This window comes from Hakea prostrata, chromosome 2 (genome assembly GCF_041222555.1).
Source record: "Hakea prostrata isolate BN-2017 chromosome 2, UWA_Hpros_2, whole genome shotgun sequence".
NCBI classification, from domain to species: domain Eukaryota; kingdom Viridiplantae; phylum Streptophyta; class Magnoliopsida; order Proteales; family Proteaceae; genus Hakea; species Hakea prostrata.
This window is the reverse complement of record NC_142601.1, coordinates 63,851,998-63,877,797: the sequence shown is the minus strand read 5'-3', so window position 1 is coordinate 63,877,797 and position 25,800 is coordinate 63,851,998. Positions and strand designations below refer to the sequence as shown.

The 25,800-nt window shown below is 37.7% G+C and overlaps 2 protein-coding genes and 2 pseudogenes across 2 annotated transcripts; 3 read left to right on the top strand and 1 right to left on the bottom strand.

Annotated features, from left to right (window-relative positions):
• The first annotated feature begins 885 nt into the window (after positions 1-885).
• Positions 886-8,711, top strand: LOC149025650 (dihydroflavonol 4-reductase/flavanone protein). The gene is made up of 9 exons (XM_089145848.1): positions 886-1,231; positions 3,604-3,718; positions 4,012-4,109; positions 5,264-5,389; positions 5,493-5,613; positions 5,725-5,809; positions 7,329-7,442; positions 7,564-7,603; positions 8,307-8,711. Exons 1-9 carry the CDS (start codon positions 1,061-1,063, stop codon positions 8,457-8,459), a joined length of 1,023 nt encoding a protein of 340 aa, XP_089001974.1. The 5' UTR covers positions 886-1,060; the 3' UTR covers positions 8,460-8,711.
• A 1,233-nt stretch (positions 8,712-9,944) lies between these two features.
• Positions 9,945-10,972, top strand: LOC149025649 (putative calcium-binding protein CML16 pseudogene; annotated as a pseudogene).
• Positions 10,973-12,407: 1,435 nt separating this feature from the next.
• On the top strand, positions 12,408-13,541 carry LOC149025648 (pentatricopeptide repeat-containing protein At3g62890 pseudogene; annotated as a pseudogene).
• A 697-nt stretch (positions 13,542-14,238) lies between these two features.
• On the bottom strand, positions 14,239-21,998 carry LOC149025647 (putative phospholipid-transporting ATPase 9). The gene is made up of 11 exons (XM_089145846.1): positions 20,895-21,998; positions 19,132-20,477; positions 18,165-18,275; positions 17,383-17,659; positions 17,174-17,262; positions 16,966-17,074; positions 16,474-16,683; positions 16,252-16,377; positions 16,058-16,156; positions 15,578-15,769; positions 14,239-15,429 (listed from the first exon to the last, which is right to left on the bottom strand). Exons 1-11 carry the CDS (start codon positions 21,288-21,290, stop codon positions 14,797-14,799), a joined length of 3,588 nt encoding a protein of 1,195 aa, XP_089001972.1. The 5' UTR covers positions 21,291-21,998; the 3' UTR covers positions 14,239-14,796.
• Between the last annotated feature and the right edge of the window lie 3,802 nt (positions 21,999-25,800).

Here is a 25,800-nt window from a genome sequence, read left to right as displayed (position 1 = left end):
CACTCAATGGAAACTTTTGCGTAGTAATCTCAAAGAGATATAGAGAGATACTAATATTGGCATGGATGGGAATTGGGATAGTAACTGTTTTGTAAAAATACGTCATTTGGCCAACACAGAGTTGTTCTAGTGGTTGAAACCAACACCTCTTAGTGAAGAGGTCGTGGCTTCGACTCTATTGAGGCATATTAATATTCCATCCTCCGGTTAATATCTCATTACTTCTGTTGAGGCATATTAATATCTCATCGGGTTGCTAAGGTTGAAACAATTCTTATCCTTATCGTTTTCGTGTCTTGAATTTTCTTAGTGTAGAACTCTTAATGAACTCGGATTCAAACTTAAATTCAAATTATTGATTTACATTTTCCGACCACAAAATACACGAGACCACAGGGTATTGGTGTGGGTCTTGCTTCCTCTTAAAATTTTCTATCTTTTTATTCATCGAACCCACTTCATTTTGTGGCTGAAAAGTGTAAGCAATGCTCTCCATCCGGGGTGTTGATCCAGACTCTCTTTTCTTTAGGTGTTGGAGCATATTTCAAATTTTGTACAACGATGTACAAGAAATATGAGGTGAAGATAAATACAAACTACAAAGACATATCAAAACGGTGAGTTGGAGTCCAGCTTATGGTACCGTATCATTTACAACTCACAATGAGTCGAACCGGTTCCTCAAATTGCTGTTAGTTTTATCAACTATGATCTTTAAGAGACACGTGGCAAATGAAGAGGCTTCTAGTTTTGATATTGTGGTTGGACCAAGTAAACCCGGTTTAGGTGTAGCACAGGATTGATCCTGAATCGCATCGACCGTCCGGTCCGCTTCACCTAATAAATTGACCTTCTGGTGGTGTTCTGATCGAATTGCAACTCTCGGTATCCGATGATGCCGTGGATTGATTCCCCAAAGGTTTGAGATTCTTCGCTAGAAATAGTGAAGAAGTACCTCTCAAAGCAGAAGAATCGGCCACTGATTTCATTGGAAGAACTGTAGAGTCAATCGGTCAGAGCCAAGAAGAGAAAAGAGTAATCAGTGAGTGATCGATTATTAATGGCGGAAGATCAAGATCAGCGGTTGAAGAAGATAGCCGCCGCCTCTTATGACTATGATAACGACCCCCGATGGGCGGATTACTGGTCTAACATCCTTATTCCTCCTCAGAAGGCCTCTCGTCCTGAAGTTGTCGATTATTTCAAGCGCAAGTTCTACCAGCGTTACATTGTTAGTTTTTAACACACCCAATTGCCTCTTATTTCTTTTTCTGCTTAGCAATGATTCTGGTGAAATTTTTACAACTCAAGAATATGAGTTCCCCTCTCCCCTTTGTTTCATTTAATTTTTTACTGCAATTCAGAGAATTTTGATTCCTTTTTGGTCTTTTGACTCATGATGCTTCTGGTGCCTTGTTGTTTTGTTCTTATTTTCATTTTTCATGCGATCTCCTGGTGCGAATTCGTTGACCTGTATAATTTATGCCCTTTTTTTTTGGGGTAATTTCATTATTTTTTACTTCCATAGACTGGAAGCCCCTTGTGGGAAGTCTTCCCTTTGGTAACGTCGGAAGTATAGGGAAATTATCTCTTTTTTTTTTTTTTTAAAACAAACAGGATTTGGTTGTGTGGATTTTGTCATGTTTTAGAGATGTTGGTTGTAGTCTCAACCAGTTGGGCCGTTCTTAGAGTTCTGGAAGTGGGATGCTGACAGTAACTGACGATTTAATGAACTCAACAACGCGATACCTTACCATTTTGGGTCTGATACAAGAGTTCAGATTCACCATTCCACTCAATGGACTTTTTCTCTCTGAGCAGTTATAATTATGAAAGTGTTCTTTTTTGCTCAATTAGTAGCCCTTTTCAGCCCCCTTTAAGTTGCATTATATCAATGTTTTTCTGTTCCATTCGTTGCTTTTCATTGTGCATGACTGGACCATCCTGGTCATTGCTCCTTATCTTATAACTTATGCTAGGGAAAATGTTGTCATCAAGGTGTATGCTCTGTTAAACCAGTATATTGCAACAGAAAACGTGTCTTATAATGAAGACACAGACTTATATTTATAGTAAAACAGAGTAATACATTAAGTCATACAAGGATAAAATTGTCTTTATACTTTATCCCTAACACCCTCCCGCAAAGTCAAGGGTCCAGAATGGAGCTTGAGTTTGGACCGAAGAAACAAAAACCGAGTGACAGGTAAACTCTTTGTAAGAATGTCAGCAGGCTGAGCTGTACTAGAGAGAAAACGAATGAACAAATCACCCTTGGCCACCTTGTCAAGCACAAAATGAAAATCTATTTCAATGTGTTTAGTACGAGCATGAAATACCGGGTTGGCGGAGAGATGAGTGGCCCCAATATTGTCACACCACAACGTAGGAGGAGAGGGAAGGTGAAACCCAACTCAGTGAGAAGAGATTGAACCCAAGTGAGTTCGGTGGTGGCAAGAGCGAGAGCTCGATACTCACTTTCGGTGCTAGAACGGGCAACAATGGTTTGCTAACGAGATTGCCATGAAATGAGATTGTCACCAAGATAGATAAGAAAGCTGCCAGTGGACTTGCGATCATCCGGGCAGCCAGCCCAATCGGCGTCGGAATAGGCGACAAGGGAAGAACTAGGTGATGGGGTCAAATGAAGACCATATAAAATTGTTCCCTTGAGATACCGAAGTAGTCGCTTAAGTGCCAACCAATGCTCCTCTGTGGGACATGCCAAGAATTGACATAGCTTATTAACAGAATATGATAGATCCGGTCTTGTTAAGGTAACATACTAAAGGCCACCAACCAAGCTTCGATACAAAGTGGGATCCAAAAGAGGGGAACCAGCGGAACGTGTGAGAAGCTGTGATGGAGCAAGAGGCGTTGAAATAGGTTTGGCCCCTTGCATGCCAGCCTTTTCAAGTATAGAACTGATATAACGTTGTTGAGATAATAACAGGCCCGTAGGCTGCCGAATGAGTTCAATACCCAGGAAAAAGGTTGCTGGGCCCAAATCTTTAAGGGAAAATTGATGAGAAAGAGCATGCATGAGAGTATTAATTTCGGTGGAAGAAGGCCCAAGGATGAGGATATCATCCACATAGATGAGAATGAATAATTAACCATGCGGAGTATGGCGAAAAAATAATGAAGAATCAGTCTGAGAGCCTTGAAAACCAAGTGTTACAAGATAAGAACTGAGGCGTTGGAACCAAGCCCGCGGTGCTTGTTTAAGCCCATACAATGAACACTTCAGTTTACACACATAATGAGGAAATTGAGGATCAAGATACCCTTGGGGTTGTTGCATAAACACAGTTTCTTCAAGAGTCCCATGTAAAAATGCGTTGTTAACATCCAATTGACAAATATTCACATATTCAATTACAGCTTATTCCGTCTATAAATTCTGAAGACATTGCAATCAGGACAAAGAAAATCAATTGCTGTATAATCTGCTCAAAACAACAAGTTTCATTAATTCCTTTCATGTGATGAATCTATTAAAGTATGAAATTCAAGGTCGTAGCAGATTCCTGTGATTCTTGTATGCGTTCAACTCTTACGTAACTTATTCTTATATATGTTGAATACCTTTTATATGAGCAGGATCCTGATCTTGTGGTTGAGCCGATGGCCTCTGGCAGTTCTTCTCAACCTACAAGACCATCTGCAACATCCTCAGCATCATCAGCAGCTGAACAGGCACGGCCAAGGAATGCAGGTACAAAAATTTTGAAGCTTCATATGCTAGGATCAGTATATGAACATTAAGAAAGTGCATGTTATTTTTGTGGGAAAAGGTTCTCTTAACCACTGGGTCAAGTTATGGTAGCACTTCTGTGTCAATCCCTCTCTTAATATGACTTGATTTTGCTGCTTTTCTATGTAAGAGTCTGTTTTGTTTCAATGGGGTGGTGCACCCTATGCCACTGGCTGAGAGAATCCTCTCCCATTAAGTTAAATTTTTTGATTTGCTAATTTTCCTGCCCTGGTCTATCCCAAATTTTGTTGTAGGTTCAACTACTAGGACATCAGGAGCATCAACAACCAGCACAAATCCTGGTTCTTTCCGCTGGGACCAACAAAGCATACAATTTTCTGTCAATGCTTGGGTAAAGAAAACAAATGCACATACTTACTTTAGGGAAAGGGTTCTCTGAACCTACAGCACTCTTACACCTTCTCACATATATTCTTCCAAAAGTAAAAAATAATAAAAGAATCACAAGTGAGAAGTCGTAGGAAATGTTAGGCTCAGAGACACTTTTCTCAAATTTTTTTATTTATGAAATTTCATTTTTGTAATGTATTTTGGTGTTGACAACTTGTTATCATTTAAACATCTGAGGCATATGTCTCATCAAGAAAGTACTAATGATTGCATTCTTCATTGGAAGGTTTACTAAAATTTTCACCACTTGTAAGGTTAAAATTAGTAGATGGTGATTACATTATTATATCAATCAGAATATATAATATTATGATTTTTCTGACGTTATCAGCTTTATGTAAAAGGAATGAAATTCAAGCTGCTTAATTTGAAGTCCATAGTATTTTTCGTTCTGACACTTCTAGAAACCAATGTGGAATTTGGAAATTATAAAAGCATTAAGAGTCATTTAGAGTTGGTAAATCGGGCAGCATTTCTGTAACAGTATTCAAGATATCCATGGAGGAACCTGCCAGATAGCATTAATCATGAGTTTGTGGATATTATTGTTTCTCCAACCCCTCTGAAATGTCTAGTTAACCCATTTTGGAGTTTGTGAATCGCATTGCTTGGTTAACTCATTTTAAAGGATATACTCCACAAATCCCTTTCTTGTCCCTCACAAGAGAAATTCTTGGAATGATGGGGTCTCAACTACTTGTCCAGTTTTATGTGGCATCCATAATGTAATATTATGGACAATATGATGGCTTGTTTCTCTGCAGAAAAGAAGCTGAAAAAGTGATATCCATCAGTTAGACTTTCAGTGCTACAACGTATAAGGTTATGAATGAAATACAGTTGTGGTGTGTACTTAATAGGGAAACCCATGCTACATGTAAGAATTAGTGAGGGCTAGTGTACCATACATCAAAATTGATTTTTGAACTGATCTTTGTATCTAGCAAACTTTTTTGGCTTTAACTTGGAACTTCTATTGGTCCTCTGTAGCATCCTTGTATCTGTATAGCAGATTATTCCTGGAAATCTGGTTTGTTTTGCAGCTTTTACCTTCTGCCTTTCCTGATTTTATTGTATTGTGCTGGTTTTTTGTAGGTACTTATTGTTGCTTTGCTTGCAATATTTCCTCTTGCGCCTAGGAATCTTTCGCACAGGGCATATCGCTTGTCCTTTATGGGAACTGCTTGTTCATCTCTCTACTCTTTGTACTCAGTATATGGGGTAATGTTACTACCAAGACCTACCTTGTCCTCTCTGTGATGCGGTGCATTTTCTTGTTTATTCGATATTTCGTGTTTTACAAGAGATAGTTCTTTCGTTTCAGAAACCTAGGGCATGGAATCTTCAGGCTCTCCAAGTATGGTTTCAGTCAATAATCCCAGCAAAGGATTTTATGTACTTCCTTTACTGTCTTATGTTTGTGACCTCCAACCTTCACCTGAAATGTATGTATCCATTTGCCTAAAATTTCTTAAGTAGTGTTTTTTAGTTTCAATGATTAATTTTCTTATATTTTGGTTATAGCTTAGTATTACTAATGTCAAGTTACATGGCAGTTGCTTTGATACCTGTGCTTTGCCGAGTGCTTGAAAATGTTGCGAAGTTTCTGAGGCGCAATTTTAGCCGTTCCTCATTATACAGGTAAATTTTGTGCAACCATGCATTTAATTGAGTGAATTTGATTGCTTAATGCTTGGTGTCTACCAGTTGTTAGTGAATATCAAGCCTGTTAATATCTATCTTTTATGGTTGCATGTATATGTATCTAAAGAAAATTTCCTATTTTCGTTTACCGGTTTTGTCCATGTAATGTGCTTCTAATCCACCTAACAGTAGGTTTTGGAGAACCAACAGTAGCCAGGATCATAGACAAGGAAAATATACCAGATTTGAGAAACATCCATTAACATGGATTCAAAGACTCCTCAACTAATAGTAGGAAGCAACGATATGCAGAATTTGGATTGTTAACTAAAGGAATTGAGACTTTGTATTTGAAAATCTCCATTCTCTATTATAGTAAACTTTGAAGGCTTAAGAGAAAAGATGCTGGGCCTTATCCAGTTTCCCTATGTCTTTCCATGCCTCAAGTACCTCCCCAGTGCCTTTGAGTGCCGCCTCTCTTCCCCCACCCTGGGGTTGTGTAAGAAACCTGTTTTCAAATCGAATAATTAGGATGTCTGAGAGTGAACGCAAGGGGTCTATGGTTCTTGGTAATCCTTGAGAGATTTGATTGGAACTCTGGTTGAAATAAGAGAATAATTACCAAACAAGAATCAGAGTCAGAAAATTTTTTGTACAAACCAGAGCTTTTGCAAAATAAGGAGGAAAGAAAGGGATGAGCCTAGGTAATCAACACTCAATATGTAGTCTGGAAATATCTCTGAACCACTTGTTGAATCAACAGAGCAAGATCTGTTTCGTTAAAAGAAAGAAAGTGAGTTGGATTGTCAACTAAACCATTTCCTGTAGTGGCTGAATGTTGTCATTGAGTAAAAGCACTTCTAGTGCACAGGATTCCATGTTTAGCAGGGTCGGCTTTGGGAAATATATGTAACATTACCCCATTTTTCAGAGGCTGTCCAAGGTATTAGATCATGGGTAATATGCCCCAGGGGAAAAAATCTAAGCCTCTGAACTGCTTTCAGTTGTTTGACCTGTAAAGAAGCTACTGTAGGATGCATACAATCATATTTTGAAGCACCTTATTCCCCCAACCCCCAAAAAAAACAAGAAGAAAAACAAAGGAAGGTTGGGGGGGGGGGGCAACGGAACATACTATAGTTTCATCTTCCTGTGGTGCTTTTCTTCTTTATTCCAAATTAGCTAATTTCTTTTTGCTCTTTCCTTATTTCGATGAAAACAAGTCAGCTTCTGTCTTTCTCTGCTTAAACCATCATATTATAGTTTCAGAGTTCCTGTTTCTGAAGAGATGGTATAAAAAGAATTGTTTTTATGAGCGGCTCAGAGAGCATGCTTACCCAACCTTCCCAGTGCAAACATTTGTGTTGTTGCAGTGTGTTTGTGTGTGTTTTATATGATGAATTAAATAATTGGCTTCCTTCTGTTCCTGTGCTTAAGCTGTTCTTTTCTGTGGATCTTTTGTTTGTTACTCTACGTAGTTCTCTTGTTTAACTTGTCTAACGCGCTCTGTGAACAGGAAGTATATGGAGGATCCTTGTTTGTGGGTTGAGTCAAACACAACCACCCTTAACATACTGGCTTCACATGTTCAAATCGCATTGGGTTTCCTCCTAATCGTTTCACTATTCTCGTTAGTTGCAAATTTCTTGCCTTGCTCTATTTTTTTCCTCCCCCCCCCCCCCCCCCCCCGCTAAAAAAAAAAATCTTTTTTTTCCCCCTGTTAGACAATAAAGTTCACCTGGTGGATGCAGGTGGCAACGGAACATAATACAAGCATTTATGTACTGGCAGGTTAGTTTTGTTCCTTACTTCCTTTCACTATTTAGAGTTATATCTACTGATTCTGCTTAGGTTTTAACCAAGGAAGCTTTTGTAATGATTACCATTTTAAAAGACTTAAGGTGGACAAAAGTACAGCTGGGCATCCAGCTTTATTTAGATGATTGGCCATTGTGCGTCCACCCGATAGAGTTCAAAAATGTTTTCCATCTGAAAGAACTGATAAAACTGCATTTAACGGGAAAAGGAAATACATGCTGTCAAAGTACTTCCCCTTCACTGTGTCTCATTAAGTATGTGGGTCCCCCTTCTCTTATGGAATATAATGTCTTGCTACCTGCTGTTTGCATGGCTTGTGAGATCTTAATGTTAAGAGGCAGCATATAGATCTCTCTCCCTCGTTATGTTTCACATTTGGTCAGTGATGCTTTAGAGAGCCATTGGCCTTGCATGTGGAACCGTGTGACCTATGTCATATTTTTTCTGGGTATGATTTGGATCATTCAGAGAAGACCTTTTGTTTTGAAAAAAACATTACGTAAGTATTGCATATAGGTTTCAAACCATAAAAGAAATTTCAGTCTTCCCCTGGCTCATTTCATTTCCATACATTGCAAATGCAAATTTATTTATGTTTCAAGTATGAGTCGGAATGCAAGTTTATTATGCTAATGGATCCCTTTTCCTTTTTGTCTGCTGGACTTGTTTCTGGCAGCTGTTGAAGCTCATGTATCATGCTCCTGTGACTGCAAGCTACCATCAGAACGTGTGGAATAAAATTGGCCAGACTGTGAACCCCCTCATCAGCCGCTATGCCCCATTTTTGAATACACCCCTAGCAGCTGCCAAAAGATGGTGGTTCAGGTGAAAACGCATCAAGGATCGAGATAGAGATGATGAAAGGGGGAAAAAATCAGATTGATCCTTAGTTTTTGTTGTTTGTTTTTGTTTCTTTCCAGGAAAATTATTCAGCTGGAACAAAATCCAAATTAGATTGTATGGGATTCACGTTATAGTTGCTTTTCTTTTGGGTTAGTAGATTCAGTTAGTCATGGAAACTTTGTTAGACGCCATTTCACAGTTTCAACATAAAATTCTCAACTGCAACACTTTCATTGAAGTTGCTTACTGATTTTGTTTATTTTTCTGTGTTGTCTGCTTTTCTAGCTCTTATCATTTGGTTGTTGGAGTTAATTCAGTTTATTATTTTATGGATATATAATAATGAATGCCTCCATTTTACGAACCCATGGAATATGGCTGTCATTGCTGCGACAAAATCCACCATGGCCTAGGGTTTAGTTCCAGCAAGACGATTGTGGATCCCTTATTTTCAATTGACATGATTGGATTATTGATACATATTTAAGATTTTCTTTTTTTTTAATGATAATGGTTAATAATGTTTAATTTTATTTTAAGTTTTTTTTTTTTTTTTTTTTTTTTTTTTGCCAACTCCGGTTTTAGTTTGGGGCCCCGGGGTTTTGCATCCTTTGTCGGCCTGCTCCCGTTCTTCCTTGGCCCCCGTTGGTTGTTTTTTTTATAAAGTTATTTGTTGGCTGGTTTATTGTTGGTTTTTTTAACTCAGCAACAACTGCTATTGGTATATGATTAATGAAAGGTAAAATTTTGTTTCCAGGATAATGATTCGTGAAGTCTTTAACACTTTCTTTTCCTCGTCTTCCCAAAAGATCTCGTTAGATTGATGAAAATTGAAAATCCTAACAACATACAAGAGGCAAAATGACCTTTGCAGCCTTGCAAAAGCCGAATATTTCACCCCACTATTCTGTTGTGCATGTTTGTATTGGGCCACGTGTACAGATGTATTTCTCCCAAAAAGAAAATAAGAGATTTTCATATTTTTGAAGGGATAAAAAGCTCATTTTTTTTTTTTTTTCTTTTTCAGAGAAAAACATCAAGACTCAAGAAAGCTATCTCTATTTTATGATGAAAAAACGTAAAAAGAGCACATAACTCTTATAACTATTCCATGGTTAATTCTACTGTGTGCTTTCCAATTAATTTCAAGGAAGATTAACAGCTTTGACTTTAACTTCCTGCTAAATGTTTGACTTGATTCTCTATCGTTTCTCCTTCCACACATTGTACAAGATCAGAGGGATCTCCTCACAAGTGACGATCATGATCGTTGGATCCATGGTTACCTCTACTACCGCGTTACACAGTATCAAAATGATCTCCGTGATCTCCTTTCACACATTTATTTATGCGGTTCAACTTCATTGCAGCACAACACTTGCTGCAAACGGTCGGTCGAGATTAAAATCTCGATTGTTTCAACTGACGCGTTTTCTCTCCCTGTATAACAAACCAGCTAAAACTGGGACATTTTCCATTTTTTTTCCGCCCTTTCTCTCGCTGTTCCTGAGCTTCTTCCAGCTTTCCCTCTTTCACCACAAACGTTGTCAGATCTCCATGGCTGTCACCACAGTTCAAGGCGACGAATTAAAACAGTTGAGAGAAATTTTTTGCCGGTTCGACATGGATTCCGACGGCAGCCTTACGCTCCTGGAACTCGCGGCGCTTCTACGTTCTCTTGGGATCAAACCAACAGGAGATCAGATGCATGCCTTGTTAGGTAACATGGATTCGAATGGTAATGGGTTAGTCGAATTTGAAGAATTGGTCAATGCAATGTTTTCGCCGGACGACCAGACGGAGAAGCAACGACAGGAGTTATTGATCAACCAAGAACAACTATTGGATGTGTTTAGATCTTTTGATCGCGACGGCAATGGATATATAACTCCGGCGGAACTCGCCGGTCAAATGGCGAAGATGGGTCATCCTTTAACGTATAAAGAGCTTGCAGAGATGATGCGTGAAGCTGATAGTAATGGTGATGGTGTCATTAGCTTTAATGAATTTTCCACGTTAATGGCGAAATCCGCCAGTGATTTCCTTGGCCTCCCCCTTTGATATTTCTCTTTCTTTACCTTTTTGTTTGTTTTCCCTTCAAGAACAAGAATTTGACATGTTCCTTCTTGGGTTTCCTGGGTTAATAGCTTTTCTTGTTAGGATTCTTGACAGGAATTCATGTACATGATTAAATCTCTAACAAGTGTTTGTATAAAAGATTGAGAAACTCAGAAATTTTCCCCCACTCAGAACTTTCAATGTGATCAAGTAGCTTTGTTTATTATGTTTTTTTTTTACTATTAATTGTCTTGCATTGAATGTCTTCACTGTCTTTGCACATGAATCCATGTGTTTGCCTGAAAATTAAGAATAAAGTAGGCAAGTCCAAGGACTTCAATTCAAACCAAAAAACATCTCCAAGATATTTATTTTATAATTACATCACAAGAGAGGGAGAGATTTGTTTACATGCCATGGTCAAAAGAAAATTTTTGACAAGATAATTAGAGGAATTTGAAACTTATTGTAGAACCAGTCATGCAAGAAATGTCTAAGAAGAGAAAGCAAAAAGAATTTACAACCATAAATTTTTGGATGTATTATTAACATCTACTTCAACTCTCACAAAGAACAACAAAAAAGGAAAAAAATCTACTTTCAATTACATTAAAATTTTGTGAGTAAAAGGACACTTGGATTTTATTATATATCTAAAAAATAAATGAATACCATATTAATATCCAACTTGGATTCAATTGATTCCATTTAATTTATTCAATTATACTTTAATCCCAATGACACCCTAGTCAAATGTATTATTTACATAAAATAAGATCTGACTCCTCTTCAAGTAGGGTGAAAGTAAACGGTCCCAATGAGAATCTTACACATAACAGGTAACAATTTTCTTGGAAACTTCGTTCTTTTCCAAATTATTTTTTGGTGTTTGCGTGACAATTTTGGTTGTTGGGTAAAATATGTGCGTATAACATTTAAGAAAGACAATAAAACAAATTGACATTTGGTAATTTAGGTTATTAAGAATGAATTTCTTAATAAAAGATGTCATTATATGAAATACCAATTTTTTGCTCTAATATTTTTATAACTTTGGATTTCAAAGAGTTAGATCTTGATGAGGTGAATAAATAATAACAAAAATCTTCACGTTAGATTAACAGTTAAAAAAAGTACGAGAAATAAGATACTAATTGAACTATAGTTTGAGAGGAATCCATAATTGTTCCTTTTTAAAAATGTTATTTCTTGTGAAAACGGAAAGGATTTAGAATTGAAAATTAAAGTGGACTATAATCTCTTTTCGTTGCCAATGAGAATTACTTTTTGAATTTTAGAGAACGATAGAACGACCCAATTCGCCAAATGGAGTTTAATAAGCCCTAAAGTTTTCATCCTTTGGAGGATTTCAATCCCAAAAACCAACACTCATCAATGGCATTTTGGATCTTGAATCCTCTTCGATGACATTAAATCATTAGTTTCACTCTTTCATCATCATTTTTACACCCATGGATGGTGGGGGATTGACTACAGTGGTTGCATCTAAACAATGAGACAGCCACAACTTCCTAGGGTAACCAAACCTAACCTAAATCATCACCGAAATGGTCGCATACAACTTCATAGGATCATACTGAGATATTACAGCCCCATCAACTGTTCGATCAAAGTTCCAAATGACTCCTCAACGTTTACATGGAACACAGCCATCCGAACCTCTCCTCCGCACCATGCTTTCTCTCTGTATTTTCACATGCTCTGTTCTAGTGTTGTTCCAAACAAATTCACCTTCACTTTCCTCCTCAAAGCCAGCAACAGGATCTCACCGCCTAATCAATGGCTTCACTTACATTGTCATCTCATCAAATTTGGTATTGGGGCCGACCCTTTTCTTCAAAGTTCACTCATTGGCATGTATGCCAACGCCGGTATGATTCAAATAGCTCGAAGGATGTTCGATAAAAATTCTTGCAGAGACATAGTGTCATGGACCTCTCTTGTTTCGGCTTATACTAAGTGTGGCCTTCCTGATGATGCACGGCGAGTATTTGATGATATGCCCGAACGAAACGCTGTGTCTTGGGGTGCTGTTGTCTCGGCATATTCTCAGAGTGGGCGTCACAAAGAAGCCTTATTAATGTTCCATAATATGCGTAGTGCTGGAGTTGAACCTACCGAGGCAACACTTATCTCTGTGCTCTCATCTGCAGCCCACCTTGGTGCTCTTGAGGAAGGGCAGTGGGTGCATGGTTATATTGACTACAATGGGATTTCTTTGACTGCAAGTCTTGGCACTGCACTCCTTAACATGTATGCTAAATGCGGTTGTATTGATGATGCAATGAAAATTTTTGCGGCAATGCCTTTTCGGGATAATCCTGCTTGGACTGCAATGATATCTTCACTTGCCATGCATGGACAAGGAGAGAAAGCACTTGGTCTCTTTGATGAAATGCTCTCCCTAGGATTACAACCCGACAGCATCACCTTCGTCGGGGTTCTTAGTGCATGTAGTCATGCTGGGTTGTTTGAAGAGGGTCTTTATCATTTTAAGCATATGAAGAAAGTGTTTAGGATTTCCCCACGACTGGAGCACTATGGATGCATGGTAGACATTCTTGCACGAGGTGGGCACATCGAGGAGGCATGGCATTTGGTTCAAACCATGCCCATGGAGCCTGACAATTTGGTCCTCAAGAGTCTTCTTAGTGCTTGTGCTAGCTATGGATGGATTGAGCAAGCAGAATGGGCTGCTAAGAAGCTTATCAAGTTAGACCCAAGTAGTGCTTCTCCTTATGTGCTGCTAGCAAATGCCTACTCAAGCATTGGTAGATGGGCTGATGCTGGAAGAGTGCGGAAGATGATGAGAGAAAAAGGCATCACAAAGACACCAGGGTTTAGTTTGATTGAGATAGATGGAGTTGTTCACGAGTTTGTGGCTGGAGAAAACGAGGAACACCCAAGAATTAGGGAGATCAAGATTCTGTTGCTTGGGATGAGCAAACTTTTCAGATTAAGTGTTGGTGCTCCAACTTTAAGTGCATAACAAGTTGCAGGGAAACTTTCTTTCTGCAAATACCTTTGTTTCCCTGGATTGATCTCCAGAAAAACAATGCCAAAACCCATTACCCTGTCTGGATATCCCATTAGATAATGAATAATAAGAAACATTTATAAAACAGAATGATTATAAATCAGTTGCATGAGATGACAAAATCGTGTCAAAGAACTCAAGAGGAGCATTTAAGGACGCAACTAGAACAAAGTGTTGCCTTCTCAACCTCCTGGTGATCGAGTCTCGATGCTACATCTTCTTGGATTGTCATACCAACCTTTCTTATTGAATGCTTTTGCTTTAAGCCCCAGTGAAGTCAATTTGGTAGTGAAAAAAAGCAAACTGTAAGAAAACAACTTCCAGACGCTTTTTAGGGCTCTCCCAATCAAAGAGGCAATATTGCTGAAGAAATCTCTGATGGGTTGCAACAGAAATGAAGGAAACTGAAACAAAACCAATATATGAGGCGCGACTGTTAAACTCCAAAACACATCAAATTTGTCAGTGAATACTTTGCATTGTACATTCCAATTCCTTTAATTAGAAAAGCAAGAGAATGTTTTCATGAAAAGAAACCTCCTAAATAGAAACAGAGGAAAATATAAATTTATAATGCTGGTCATGCAGATATCACAAACTTTTTTTAGCTTGTTGGGAAAATGTGAACAGGTTGATAACCTATATGACCTTGGTAACAGAAACAGAATTCATAAAGTAGAAAGGTTCCATGATATTGTGAGAATGACTGAGTTCTCCAGAATGGAGGCTAAAAAAGAGTACTGATGCTTTCCTGGTAGGGGTGAAACATCTGATCCTGAAAGGTTGATATACTTTTCTTTGAAAAAAGGAAAAAAGAAAAGCAACTTCTTCCCAAAAAAGACAATAGCCAAAACTGTGATGAATTTATTATCTACAATATGTTACAGAAGTGAGCAATGATACAAGATGGACGATAAAAAATAAACGGTGTGAGACACCCAAGAATCAAAATTTACAGTCTACAGGCTTCCTCAATGGCGCTGGCAAACTAATGAATAGTATACAACTTTCTTTTCTTTCTACGGATACTTGCAGGAAATTGAAGCAGTAATTATCCTGACACCAATATCGGCATAGCAATCTTAATAGTTGAGCAGGAGAATGCACATGTGCCTGCTTGTTTACTGAAGAGTTGATCCACATCTGCTTGGCCTCGAAAAATTGCCTCGCCCGAGATGCAACCCATCCAAAATCATAGAGCAAGTAATTACGTCCTGTGATGGCGCTTCTCTCTAAGATGTCTTCTTTTAGCTTCAACCCTTGCTGTGAAACCTACTGTGGTGGGCCGAATTGATCTCTGTCGCACAATGTGGCAGTACTCAGGATCTTCTGACTGTCCATCCACTCTTATCCATTGTATCATTGCATGATACATGGGAAAGAACCGGACCTGGATGGCAGATAATGTGACATAGGGGACAAGGCTGGAGACTACCGCGAACAGTGTGATAATCCAGTAGAAGGGCGTGGGAGCACAAGCCTCAATAAATACCTGGTAGGCAGTGGTCGATGTGATAGGCGACATAGCACCATAAGCCAAAAGGAAAAGGTACCACAGTATGACTCCACCCCAGATGAAGATATGTTGAATAAGGGTGAAGTAACTAACAGAGAGTGCCATCTGGCAATTCACAACCCATACAACACACGTGTACATGGTTGCTCCCAAGATCTCCATTCCAACAACCTCTCCTCCCTTGCGGAAAGCCTGAATATCTAGTGCCTTAATGCAGAAGTAAAAAATGATTATGCCACTGCAAACCCCATTTAACATCCAGCTCAATATTCGAGTCCAGCTAAAGAGAACATTCTGCACACCTTCTTGGTACAATAGAGGGAACTGCCATATGCAAATTGGCAAATAAATAAGCTACTAGAAGAAAAATATATAAACAGAACCTTTTCTTTTCTTTGTTTATTGTTATTATTTTTTTGTTTTGGGGGGGGGGGGGGGGGGGGGGGAACAAGAATTGGCGGATGGGACATACCTTGAGACAGAACCGAGCAGAGACATCCTGATCAAACACACCCAGAGCAATCACAGGAAGTGATGTGAAGAACACATTATACAATGACATAAACCAGTCATTATATGCGGCTTGTGCAGAGAATGAAGTATATGCCTCAAACAAGAAGACAGTAACGCCAAATGTGATGTTCTTGTAGAAGAAGTAGCAAATCTGCAGAACAAGCAGGACAAATATTAGAACTGGATCTTCATGCAAGCTAATTGGGTTTCTTAAGGGATATCTGAGTTCCTGGATTTCTGAGGTTAAAATAGAGCAAAGATTGTTTGGGTTTAGAGCTGCTCTTCAGTTGCAAAATGAGCAATTTGGGACAATAGCCAAACTCTTATGTTAGTTGGTTGAACTGCAGCACAGTCAAGTAACAGGACTGTTCTAGGAACCTTCCAAATTTAATACAAAAAAATGAAAAGCTTTTGACATGCCAAGACATGGAAGTCATACCATTGATGAGATCCTTCTGTAACACCAATGGCCATGCACAAGTAGCAAACGCTCAAGATATTGAAACTGAGCAATTGCAAAGTCACTTGACATGACTGCCTGAAATCCAAAGTTGTAATCAACATAGTTCAGTAGGAATGAAGTGAATAAAAATGAAAAATGAAGTCAAAAAGCAATGCTGCTGTTCGCAGTACCTGCATGCCTTCAACACCACTAATGCCAACTCCAATATCTGCTTCTTGAAGCATTCCCACGTCATTGGCCCCATCACCAATTGCTAATGTAGTCTTCCCGGTTCCAGCTTTGACCAGTCGTGTAACCTGCATTATTTTTCCTTATTTAATTATTTCTGTGGGCCAAATCATATTGACTAAAGTAATGACTATGCGAGAGAAAAGAAGATGATATCTACTCACCAGTGCTTTCTGTTTTGGTGATGAGCGGCAGCAGATAACAGATGCACATCTAATTGCCAAATCTAGAAAATTGTTCTTCACGTCGTCCTCTAAAGCATATGCGAGAGATTTCCCATCAATGATCAAAGCAAATGCATCAGAGCCACCACTTGATGCAGTGAGCTTGGCCCTCCCTTCAGCTATCTGATTGATAACACTTGTCTTTGATGCCTAAAACAGTAATGAGCAACAAATGATCAAACTACATGTCAGAATTAAATATCATACTGACCAATATTTCTTTTAAAACTTTATTCACCAAGACAATAGACCGGCTATTAAGCAACTAGACCGACTTACAAGTAACTACATACAAAAAGCTGTTCAGATTTCTCACTTGACAGTAGTAATTTTGGATTGGACATTTTTTTGCAAAGCTAACCAATGTCATCACCAACAAGAAAAATACCTCAAATAGCAAAGAGATTGAGCTAAAAGCAAATTGTAGTATACCTTGGCAATGGCAGACTTGTCTCCCTCTTTTTCCAATACTTTGATTCCTGGCGTCTCCAAGTTGATAATTATTTGTTCCATTCCTTGTCTAAGCAGACTACATGCAAAACTGCAAAATTTAACTTCGAGTCAGAAATGTGAGGACAAACCAAGTTCCATCTTATCTCAAGAAGAAAAGGCAGGTGACTCAAAAGTCAAAGAATCTCACCCAATATTAATAGCAGTCTCCATTTTATCTCCAGTCAAAACCCATATTTTGATCCCGGCTTGCGCAAGTTTATCAATGCACTCTGGAACCTATAAAACACAAAAAGAGAGATATCACACCTAAACCCTACAGCCACTCTTGATAAAGTTCAGAGCCTAACAGTTCCTTCTCTTTTTTTTCTTCCCTCGCTACTAAAGTCATCCACTCACCCCATGTTGCAATTTGTCCTCAACAGCAGTGGCACCAAGAAGAATCAAATCTTTCTCTATCTTCTCCATCGCTTCATCAATCCTTGCATCACGATCTGCACTAACCAAGTTCTTGGCCTCGGTGAGTTCCTCGTTAAACTCTTTATATTCCTCTTCACTGAGTTCACGATAAGCAAACACTAAGGTTCTCAAGCCTGCATCAGCATACTCATGCATATGCTCCTGAGTCTGCAGCTCAAACTCCCTCCCCTTCTTTGAAAGCCTCTCAAACATGACGCTGTTTGGAATAATTGTAGGGAAAGTTTTAGCATATATTTGGAATAAGAAACTAAACCCCTGAATAGTTAGAAGTGAAACAAGGAAACAAAACGACCATTTACTCTCAAGAAAAGAAAAAAAAAAAAACAAATGAGGAAGAAATTCTAAAAGAAACTTTCAAGTGCATTTAGGTAAAAGTAGAGCTGACTCTAAGTGATATGGAAACATGTAAGGATCCTAACATATTGTAACGCATCCTAAGCTATTCAGAATGTTTTGAGTTTGTCACACAAAAGTTCTTTTTAATCATTATAAAAATTTCATCATTTTTTGGTTCTAAATTTAATTCAAGTCATTTCGCTCCACATATATCCAGACAGGGCTTCAAGAATCATCTGTTTTGAGGAATTTAGCCACATTGAGTAGGTCTTGGTCTTGCACCAAAAAAAGAAAAGAAAAAAGAGAGAGTGTCTTGGTCTCTCGACAATTATATCAGCTTTAAAGTAAATGTGCAATTTACAAACCTGTCAGCACCCTTGCAGAGTAGAAATAACTGTCCTTCGTTATTCCTTACTACGACAGACATCCTCTTTCTTGTACTATCAAACTCTAAGACATTCAGAAGCTTATAAGACCTGCAAAATTTATAAGTGACAACCATATTCAGACACATGTTACAACTAATATGGACAAAGATTGCTATCTAGAATCCAGAATATAAATCCAGACTTTATAAATGAGAAAGTCCTTCAGCATCAAGTTTGTGTAGGGAAAAAACCATTAAAACCAGAATAGAAGTCACTGCTCTAGTGATGCAATTCCATGCAAAGCTTGCTCAAAAATGCATATTTTCAGAGAGTAGATGAAGTGTCACAAGATTTCGATACAGTAGAGTATGTGAAATGCACAGATTGAGAAAAGATGCCTCGATTTTGATTATATTTATCAGAAGAAGAGTGATATTTATGCATAATCTGAAGGAAAACTAATTTGCAGAAGGCAAAAAAAGGAAGGGAAAAAAAGGGATGCATGAATTTATTTCTTGGGCATTTAAATTGCCAAAAAGATGCAGTTGAAAATTCAACATTACAGTTCCACATACCCATATAAATAGTGCTTACGGATGTGTATTCTATAATTTGCGAAGTCCACGCACTACTGTATTTAGGAGAAAGATACCCTAGAAGACATTCTAATTTTCATGTCCCTATGGTGCTTTCAGGTTTCAAAATTTTGTAATAGCAACATTGCAGACTATAGTATCATGCACAACAATGTGCTGATTCTAGCAACCACTCCCTAATACAGGTCCATGCAAAGGGGCTTGCCAGGATATGGAATTCCTGTTTGCAATAAAAGAAGGAACTTTATGGATAGGCCCTCCACTTAATATGCTTTTGGGAATTCAACAGTAAACAGGCCCATATGCATGCCATTCCACAGGTAAGTGTATTATATGATGATAGAGCCACAGTGGGGAAAAAAACTAACCTTTCAACTTGCCTATTGGACACAGGATCCAACTCATGCAGGGAGATACTTGTTTGTGTCCTCTGGTAAAATTCAAAGCCAAGTTCTCTTGCTGCAATCACAAAGGCTGCCTCATCTGGGGATTCTGCCTCATACGTAATATTCCCAGTTTCATCATCTACGTCAGGTATAGCCGTATGGCAGATTGCCAATAACCGAAGGAATTTTTGAATGACATCTGAACGAGGCTCATTAATCCATTTCCCATTCATGATCCTTTCATCCCTAAAATTGAAGCCTTTAACAGTTGGTACTGTATCAGCAGAATCCTCAACATGGGCATTATCATCCTCATGAAGCAATGGTGATCCTTTTCTCTTAGCCATAGCCCTTTCAACTTCTGTGGTCCCACGACCATAAGCTGTCCCAGCTATCGAACACTTTATGAACTCCATTGAGTTGCAGGTTAGAGTTCCCGTCTTGTCTGAAAGAATAGTGTCTACTTGGCCAAGCTCTTCATTCAAGTTCGAGGTGCGGGCATGTGCAGGTTTATCAGAATCCTCACAATACATGTGCAGATCTTGGTTGATGAAAATACTCTGCAGAACTTTGACAATTTCTATGGACACATACAAGGAGATGGGGATGAAGTAGCTATACAACATCAGGGCAGTTAAGAAATGTAAAATTGCTGAAACGGATGCATTTTTTGGATCAAAGAAAATTGTGGTGTCATCTGGTCTAAGATACCACCTTTTCATTCTGCCATTTTCAAGGTCATCTTTAGTCCAAATCCCAAAAAAGATAGATCCAATGAAACCAATCAAAGCCAACATAGAGAACATGAAGTAGACAAGTCTATCCATTGTCCTCTCAATGTTGCTTCTTTTAGATGGTGGTTCCATGGAATTCTGCATGACTTTTGTATCTTGGCCGGTGTAAACAACTGCCCCATAAATATAGTCTGTATTTCGCAGCTTTGAGTCCCTTAAGAGAAGTTGCTGAGGTGAAAGGGGATATTGTTGCTCTTTAAATTCCATCGTTCCAACAAAAGTGTAGAGGTTTGCGTTGGGGTCTTCACATTTAACTATAGCATTGAAATCACGGAAGTCCCCATCATCCTGTAAAGCTGATGTTACCTCGAGTGCTTGTTTCATCTTCAAGTTCGTCTCCCCATCGAGGTTCATGGTCTCAACATAGCAGACTGCATCCTCATAAGTGGACGAAAGCAAGAGCAGGTCAGCAGGAAAGAACTCATCCTTCTCTACCTTCACTATATCTCCAACCCTTAGGTTCCTCCAAGCTGTAGAATCAAAACTGCCATCACTATGAAGGACCCTAACCTTTCGATTATTCATCTCAATATCCTGTAAAAATTAGTGGAAAATAAATGATGAATAACTAACGAAAGCAACAGAATGTCCCTCTCCCCCCCCCCCCCCCCCCCCCCCACCCCAACCCAAAAAATAAAAGGAAACGGGGAAGGTGGTCTTCCAATTTTCCAGCCTATTCAAATTCTTAATGGTTTAGTCGATTTAGTAGCAAATAGAAGAACCACAGAAGGAACTGGGTTAATTCATCTAAGGATCTCTGAAAAAGGGCACCATGTTTTCCACAAAAAATCCAACATAAGAAAAGAAGCAATTAATAAGCTAAATTTTTAAAGCAATCACTTGAGTCCTCGTCATCTGATTTCAGAAGCAAGTGTCAAAGACAAGTGCAGTATATACTCAAATACAAAAGCATTGACACTAAAGGAGAGGAAACGGAGATTGATTAGATACCTGCTTCTTACGCCTCCAATCTTCTATGGCTTCTTTAATCATGCTAGCCCCAATCACAACAGCAAGAGGGATAACAGAACTGACAGCTGAGTAAGGAGAAAGAGGTGTAAAGGACAAGCAGCCAACAATGAGGAAGTATATGTTAGCAACTCTCCTAAACTGCTCAAATAAGGCCTTGGGAAAGAAAGTGGCAAGCGTATACTTGGTAGTTCTAACGTAATTATCTACATAATTGAGGCCTGAAACTTCACAGCGTTCTGGGTCGTTGCAGAAGACCACCCTTGAGAACCCAGGACCTCCAATCTGCGAAAGGTCGTCCATGAGAGATGATTTCCCACATGAGAAACCATAGATCTTCCTGAAATGCAGCTGCTTTCTTCTTCTACCACCAGCCATCCTTATCTTCTACCCTCAAATCTCACAACTCAGATGAACTACCCAAACTGCTACTTCAACACCTGAATCTTCAGGTGAATGCAGCTACAATTCCCAGAAACCAATTTGTATTTGGTTTTTCCTCCCAACAGACTGGCACCAGGTCTATAAACCACAAGCCCAGAATAGGTTCTTCTAATCCTGGCAGAAGTTCAACCTTAAGATAAGCAATTATGACAGAGGGGACCAAAAGGGAATAAAACCCAGGAAAACCCAAAACAGAAATTCTCAAAATCTACAACCCAAAAAATCAAATTCCAGGCACAAAATCTGTACAAAGAGAAATTAACTCAGTAAACAACACTGAACGACACCAAAAATTTCCCATTTCTGATCCTATTCTTAAAGGCGGTAGCATGGTAAGGTAAGGTTCGGTGTCTTGAAGGGCAAGGATCTATATTCTACAGTAGTTCCATATCAACATTGACTCACAGACGAGAGACAAAATAATTAAACACGCGTATCTGGTATACCGAGTCTTTCTCTGAATATTCAACATGATACAGCTTAACTGGCTGCGTGAAAGATTTATGCTGGTAGATCGATTTTGACCTTCTAGATATTGGTGGCTTTTCTTCCCAATTTTCGTTTTAAATAACTGGGTTTTCCAATTTTTTCCTCCTGAGCTGAAAAACCAATAGGAAATGGCTGAACTCAGAAGTGATTTATTTGGGAACATCGAAACAAATGTGTAAAACAAAATATAAGAAAATGGAAAGCGATGTTTATTTTTTTTTTGGGTTTTAAAATCCAGACATTTCTTGGCTTCATAACTCACATAACTAATAACGAGAGATTCGGATTTCTGCGTTCTGAAACATCAAAAGATTCGCCGCCATGGGTGGGAAGAAGCAACGTGGAGGAAGGGTCAAACAAGACTAACCACATGCTGCTGTGCCATATAAACATATCAATTTCTTCTCTCTCTGTCTCTCTCTTGTGGACTTTTCAGCTTTTTCTTACGAGAGAATTACAAGATTAACCTTCTATCATGAATCCCTAAATATACTCTTTTGGGCCCAATTGACTTTAATTCATTAATCATCACTTAATTAATGATGGGGTTGTTTGCATGATTCTTGCATTTAAATACAAGAGCACATGAAATTAGTATTCATGCATTCTTAAATTCTTCCATGCATAATTTCATCCGCCCGTCATATGCAAGGATTACCTAATCTCACATTCTATAAAGCTTTTTTTGTATGCAGAGACAACAAAATTATCGAGAGTACAGGCTTAGAGCTCAAGTTCAGATATTTGAATCGAAAGCAGTCTCCGCCCTCAAATTGTTAATTAAAGGAATCTAATTACGTGAACATGGCTACTCTCATGCCATTTGAAGACACTAGACAAACAAATTACGTTAAAAGATGCACACCAAGGGATAATCTGAACTATTTTAGTTAAATATGACTTTTTATATGCAGATGGCTCATCTTTCATCACCTGGTAGCACTTACAAATTAATTTTCTCTAGGGAAGGTGTAAACATGATGATTTTTTTTTTCTTCTTAGAAACATCCTTTCTTGGTAGTTGGTATTGTTAATATAATTTGTTGAAAACAAAAACCACAAAATAAAGACAAAAAACAAAGATTTAACAAGATTTACACACCAATGTGGCATGGTACATCCACCGGCAAAGAAGAAGAGTTTTCATAATGTAGAAGAAGAACATAAGGAGATCTCACAACCAATCATCAAAAACAGCATTACACAAACTCTCACCCATTGAAAAATCACATATCTCTCACTAATATGGTATGCGTACATAAGATACATATATATAGACTCCAATCGGATAAATGGGTTTGATCATACTGTACCATGGGAGCTCTGCCCCTGCACCCCTTCCACAGGCCCAAGCCATCTACTTCCACCACAAATCTTTGCAAATATGTCATTTAAGTCTCTCACAAAAATAATTTTAATGGACGTTCATCTTTCAAATCGAATATAAGAATTCGAATCAGAATATACCATAATTTAGTTAGTAAATGATGGATACAACCATCACTTTCCATACTTTTAGGTGCGTAACAATATGAATTGAAAGATGAGTTTTACCAAAAAAACAAAGAAAAAAATAATTGAAAGATGACTAGCGCAAACGCATTGTTCACTATTTTGAGGAGAATGAGACATATGAATGGATAGTCAAACCTCATGATTAAATTAAACTTCAAAATTAAAATAAAATTGCCAAATTTAGGGTATTATGTTTATATAAATTCAAATTTATATGATTATAAATATACGTTCTTTTACTTCATTAAGCATGAATTTAAATTTATTCAAAATTAAAATAAAATTAACATAGATAAAATAATTTTTAAAAACATTTGTATTGTTTTCAATGTGGCACTTAGGAGAAGATGGACTTGAATGAATCATGCTACAAGATTGAAAGAACTTAAACTACATATGTTACACTTGAAAAAAACACTTAGATGACTATAATCTGCCTCCCCAATGGCTTATCTCGTATACATACGTAAATTTACCACCAAAACTTACATAATCTCAACCTAATTCATTCATGAGATTAATCAGAAACAATCTCAATTATAATTTGTTCATCTTATAATATTTAATGGCCAGAGATGATTCTTGAGGGATAAAATTGAATATAGTCTCTCTCGCAAATAAACAAACAAACCCTATTCAGCTATTCTAACGTGAGGTGTGGATTGCATTGTCAAAGGGTCCTAAAGTTAAAACACTTGAATTTATTTGTTTTGTGTTTTAGTAGTCAAACTAAAAACTAATGAAGCCAGCTGCACTTGGTTGTCGTGGGTTGATTGTTACATATATATATATTATATAGAAATACTAGGTGACCTCATTGATGACTATGTTCATGACATTAATTAGTAATCTATGTTCACTATTTTAGTGTAATTCTTCTATTCTTCCCCCTTCTTCATAGTCTGGATTTAACATGGTTGGAGGTTAAGTATTAATATATTCATACATGAAAATAGGGCTAGAGAAGTAGAGAATCAAACATGGAAAAAGAACCAAAGGAAAATTTCTAAAAAATTGGTAGGGAAGGGTCATGGGGTAGCTCCGTTCCTGCTCCGGTGCATCCAGAGGCGACTCGATTATGTGTTTTGATATGTCTATTATGTGTTTTTAAAGTTTCAGTATATTTTCAAGTTAACTACTGACCGAAGTTTTATAATTGTCAGGTATGGATACTTGTAGGTGACCTACCCTTTGGACTTTTCTATCCTATAACCTAACAAATTCCTGGATGCATTTGATAATGGTTTCGGATAATAGTTTTGGTGTTTTTTATTATAGAAGAACAAAAGAATGAATGGTAAGTGTTTGTATAAATCGGTCTTTCAGTTGTTCTTCAGAATAAATCAATGAGAAAAATAGTTTGAAGAACATCTCTGATGAACAAAAACTTGATATAATTATCCCAATAACAAAGGTCTCTCGAGACCACCCCCACCCTTTTTACTTTATTCTTCCACGTTGCGCTTTTATTCGAAAACCTTTGCAAAATATTTAATTGCTATATGTTTGAGATTTATTTTCCTTATATGAACGTGAACCTACCCATGTAAATTCTTAGGCATTTTAATAGTTTTGCGGACTATTTAGCACGTGGGGCACGTCTGTTTCAGTTATCTAGGGTGTGGTGGGGTGTCCCATTTATTTATAACTAACTCTTCTTTTATTTCTGTTGCGTCTTTTACTCTGGACCTCTTCATTTAATGAAACTTTCTAGTTTTTTACAAAAAAAGAACCTACTTAGAACTTTCACTTATATAAATAAAAAAATAAAAAATATAGTCTTATCCAATAAAATAGAAAAATTAAAATTAAAAAACCCTAGCTAGCATTGCATGACCAAAGCTTCTAATAAGTTGAATTAGAGATTGAATTAGAAAAGTATAACTATTTAAATGGCTTCTATAGCTTTGGTCAACATGAGAATTCTAATACCTAAAATATATATGTATGAAGAAGTCTACGAGTTTTGACTTTGTCTTTTCTTACCCTAAACTTTGTGGCAAAGAAGAATTCTTTCACTTTAACGATGGAAATTTATCAGGTCCATTTCATTATCACAAATGGACTATCTATTTCCTTGTAGATGTGAAACGTGTGCGCCAACATAATTATTTGATGCGACTTATAAATGAATTTCAACTATTTAATGTGATGTTATGACACATGTCACACATCTACAAGGAAATTAATGGTTTATTTCCATGTTAAAAATGGATCTGATGTGAATCCCTTTAATGATTATCAGATGTATAGATCTGTCATGTTAGAAGAAAAAAAGAAAAAGTCTTAATTATAATAATATATTATTATAAAAAAAATAATAAAAAATTCTTCTATTTAAATGTTAAGAAATATTATTTAAGGAACCGTGTGGTATATAGGCAACTTCCCACCTTTAATAAGTTGAAAACAAAAAAACGAAAACGTCATATTTTGAATT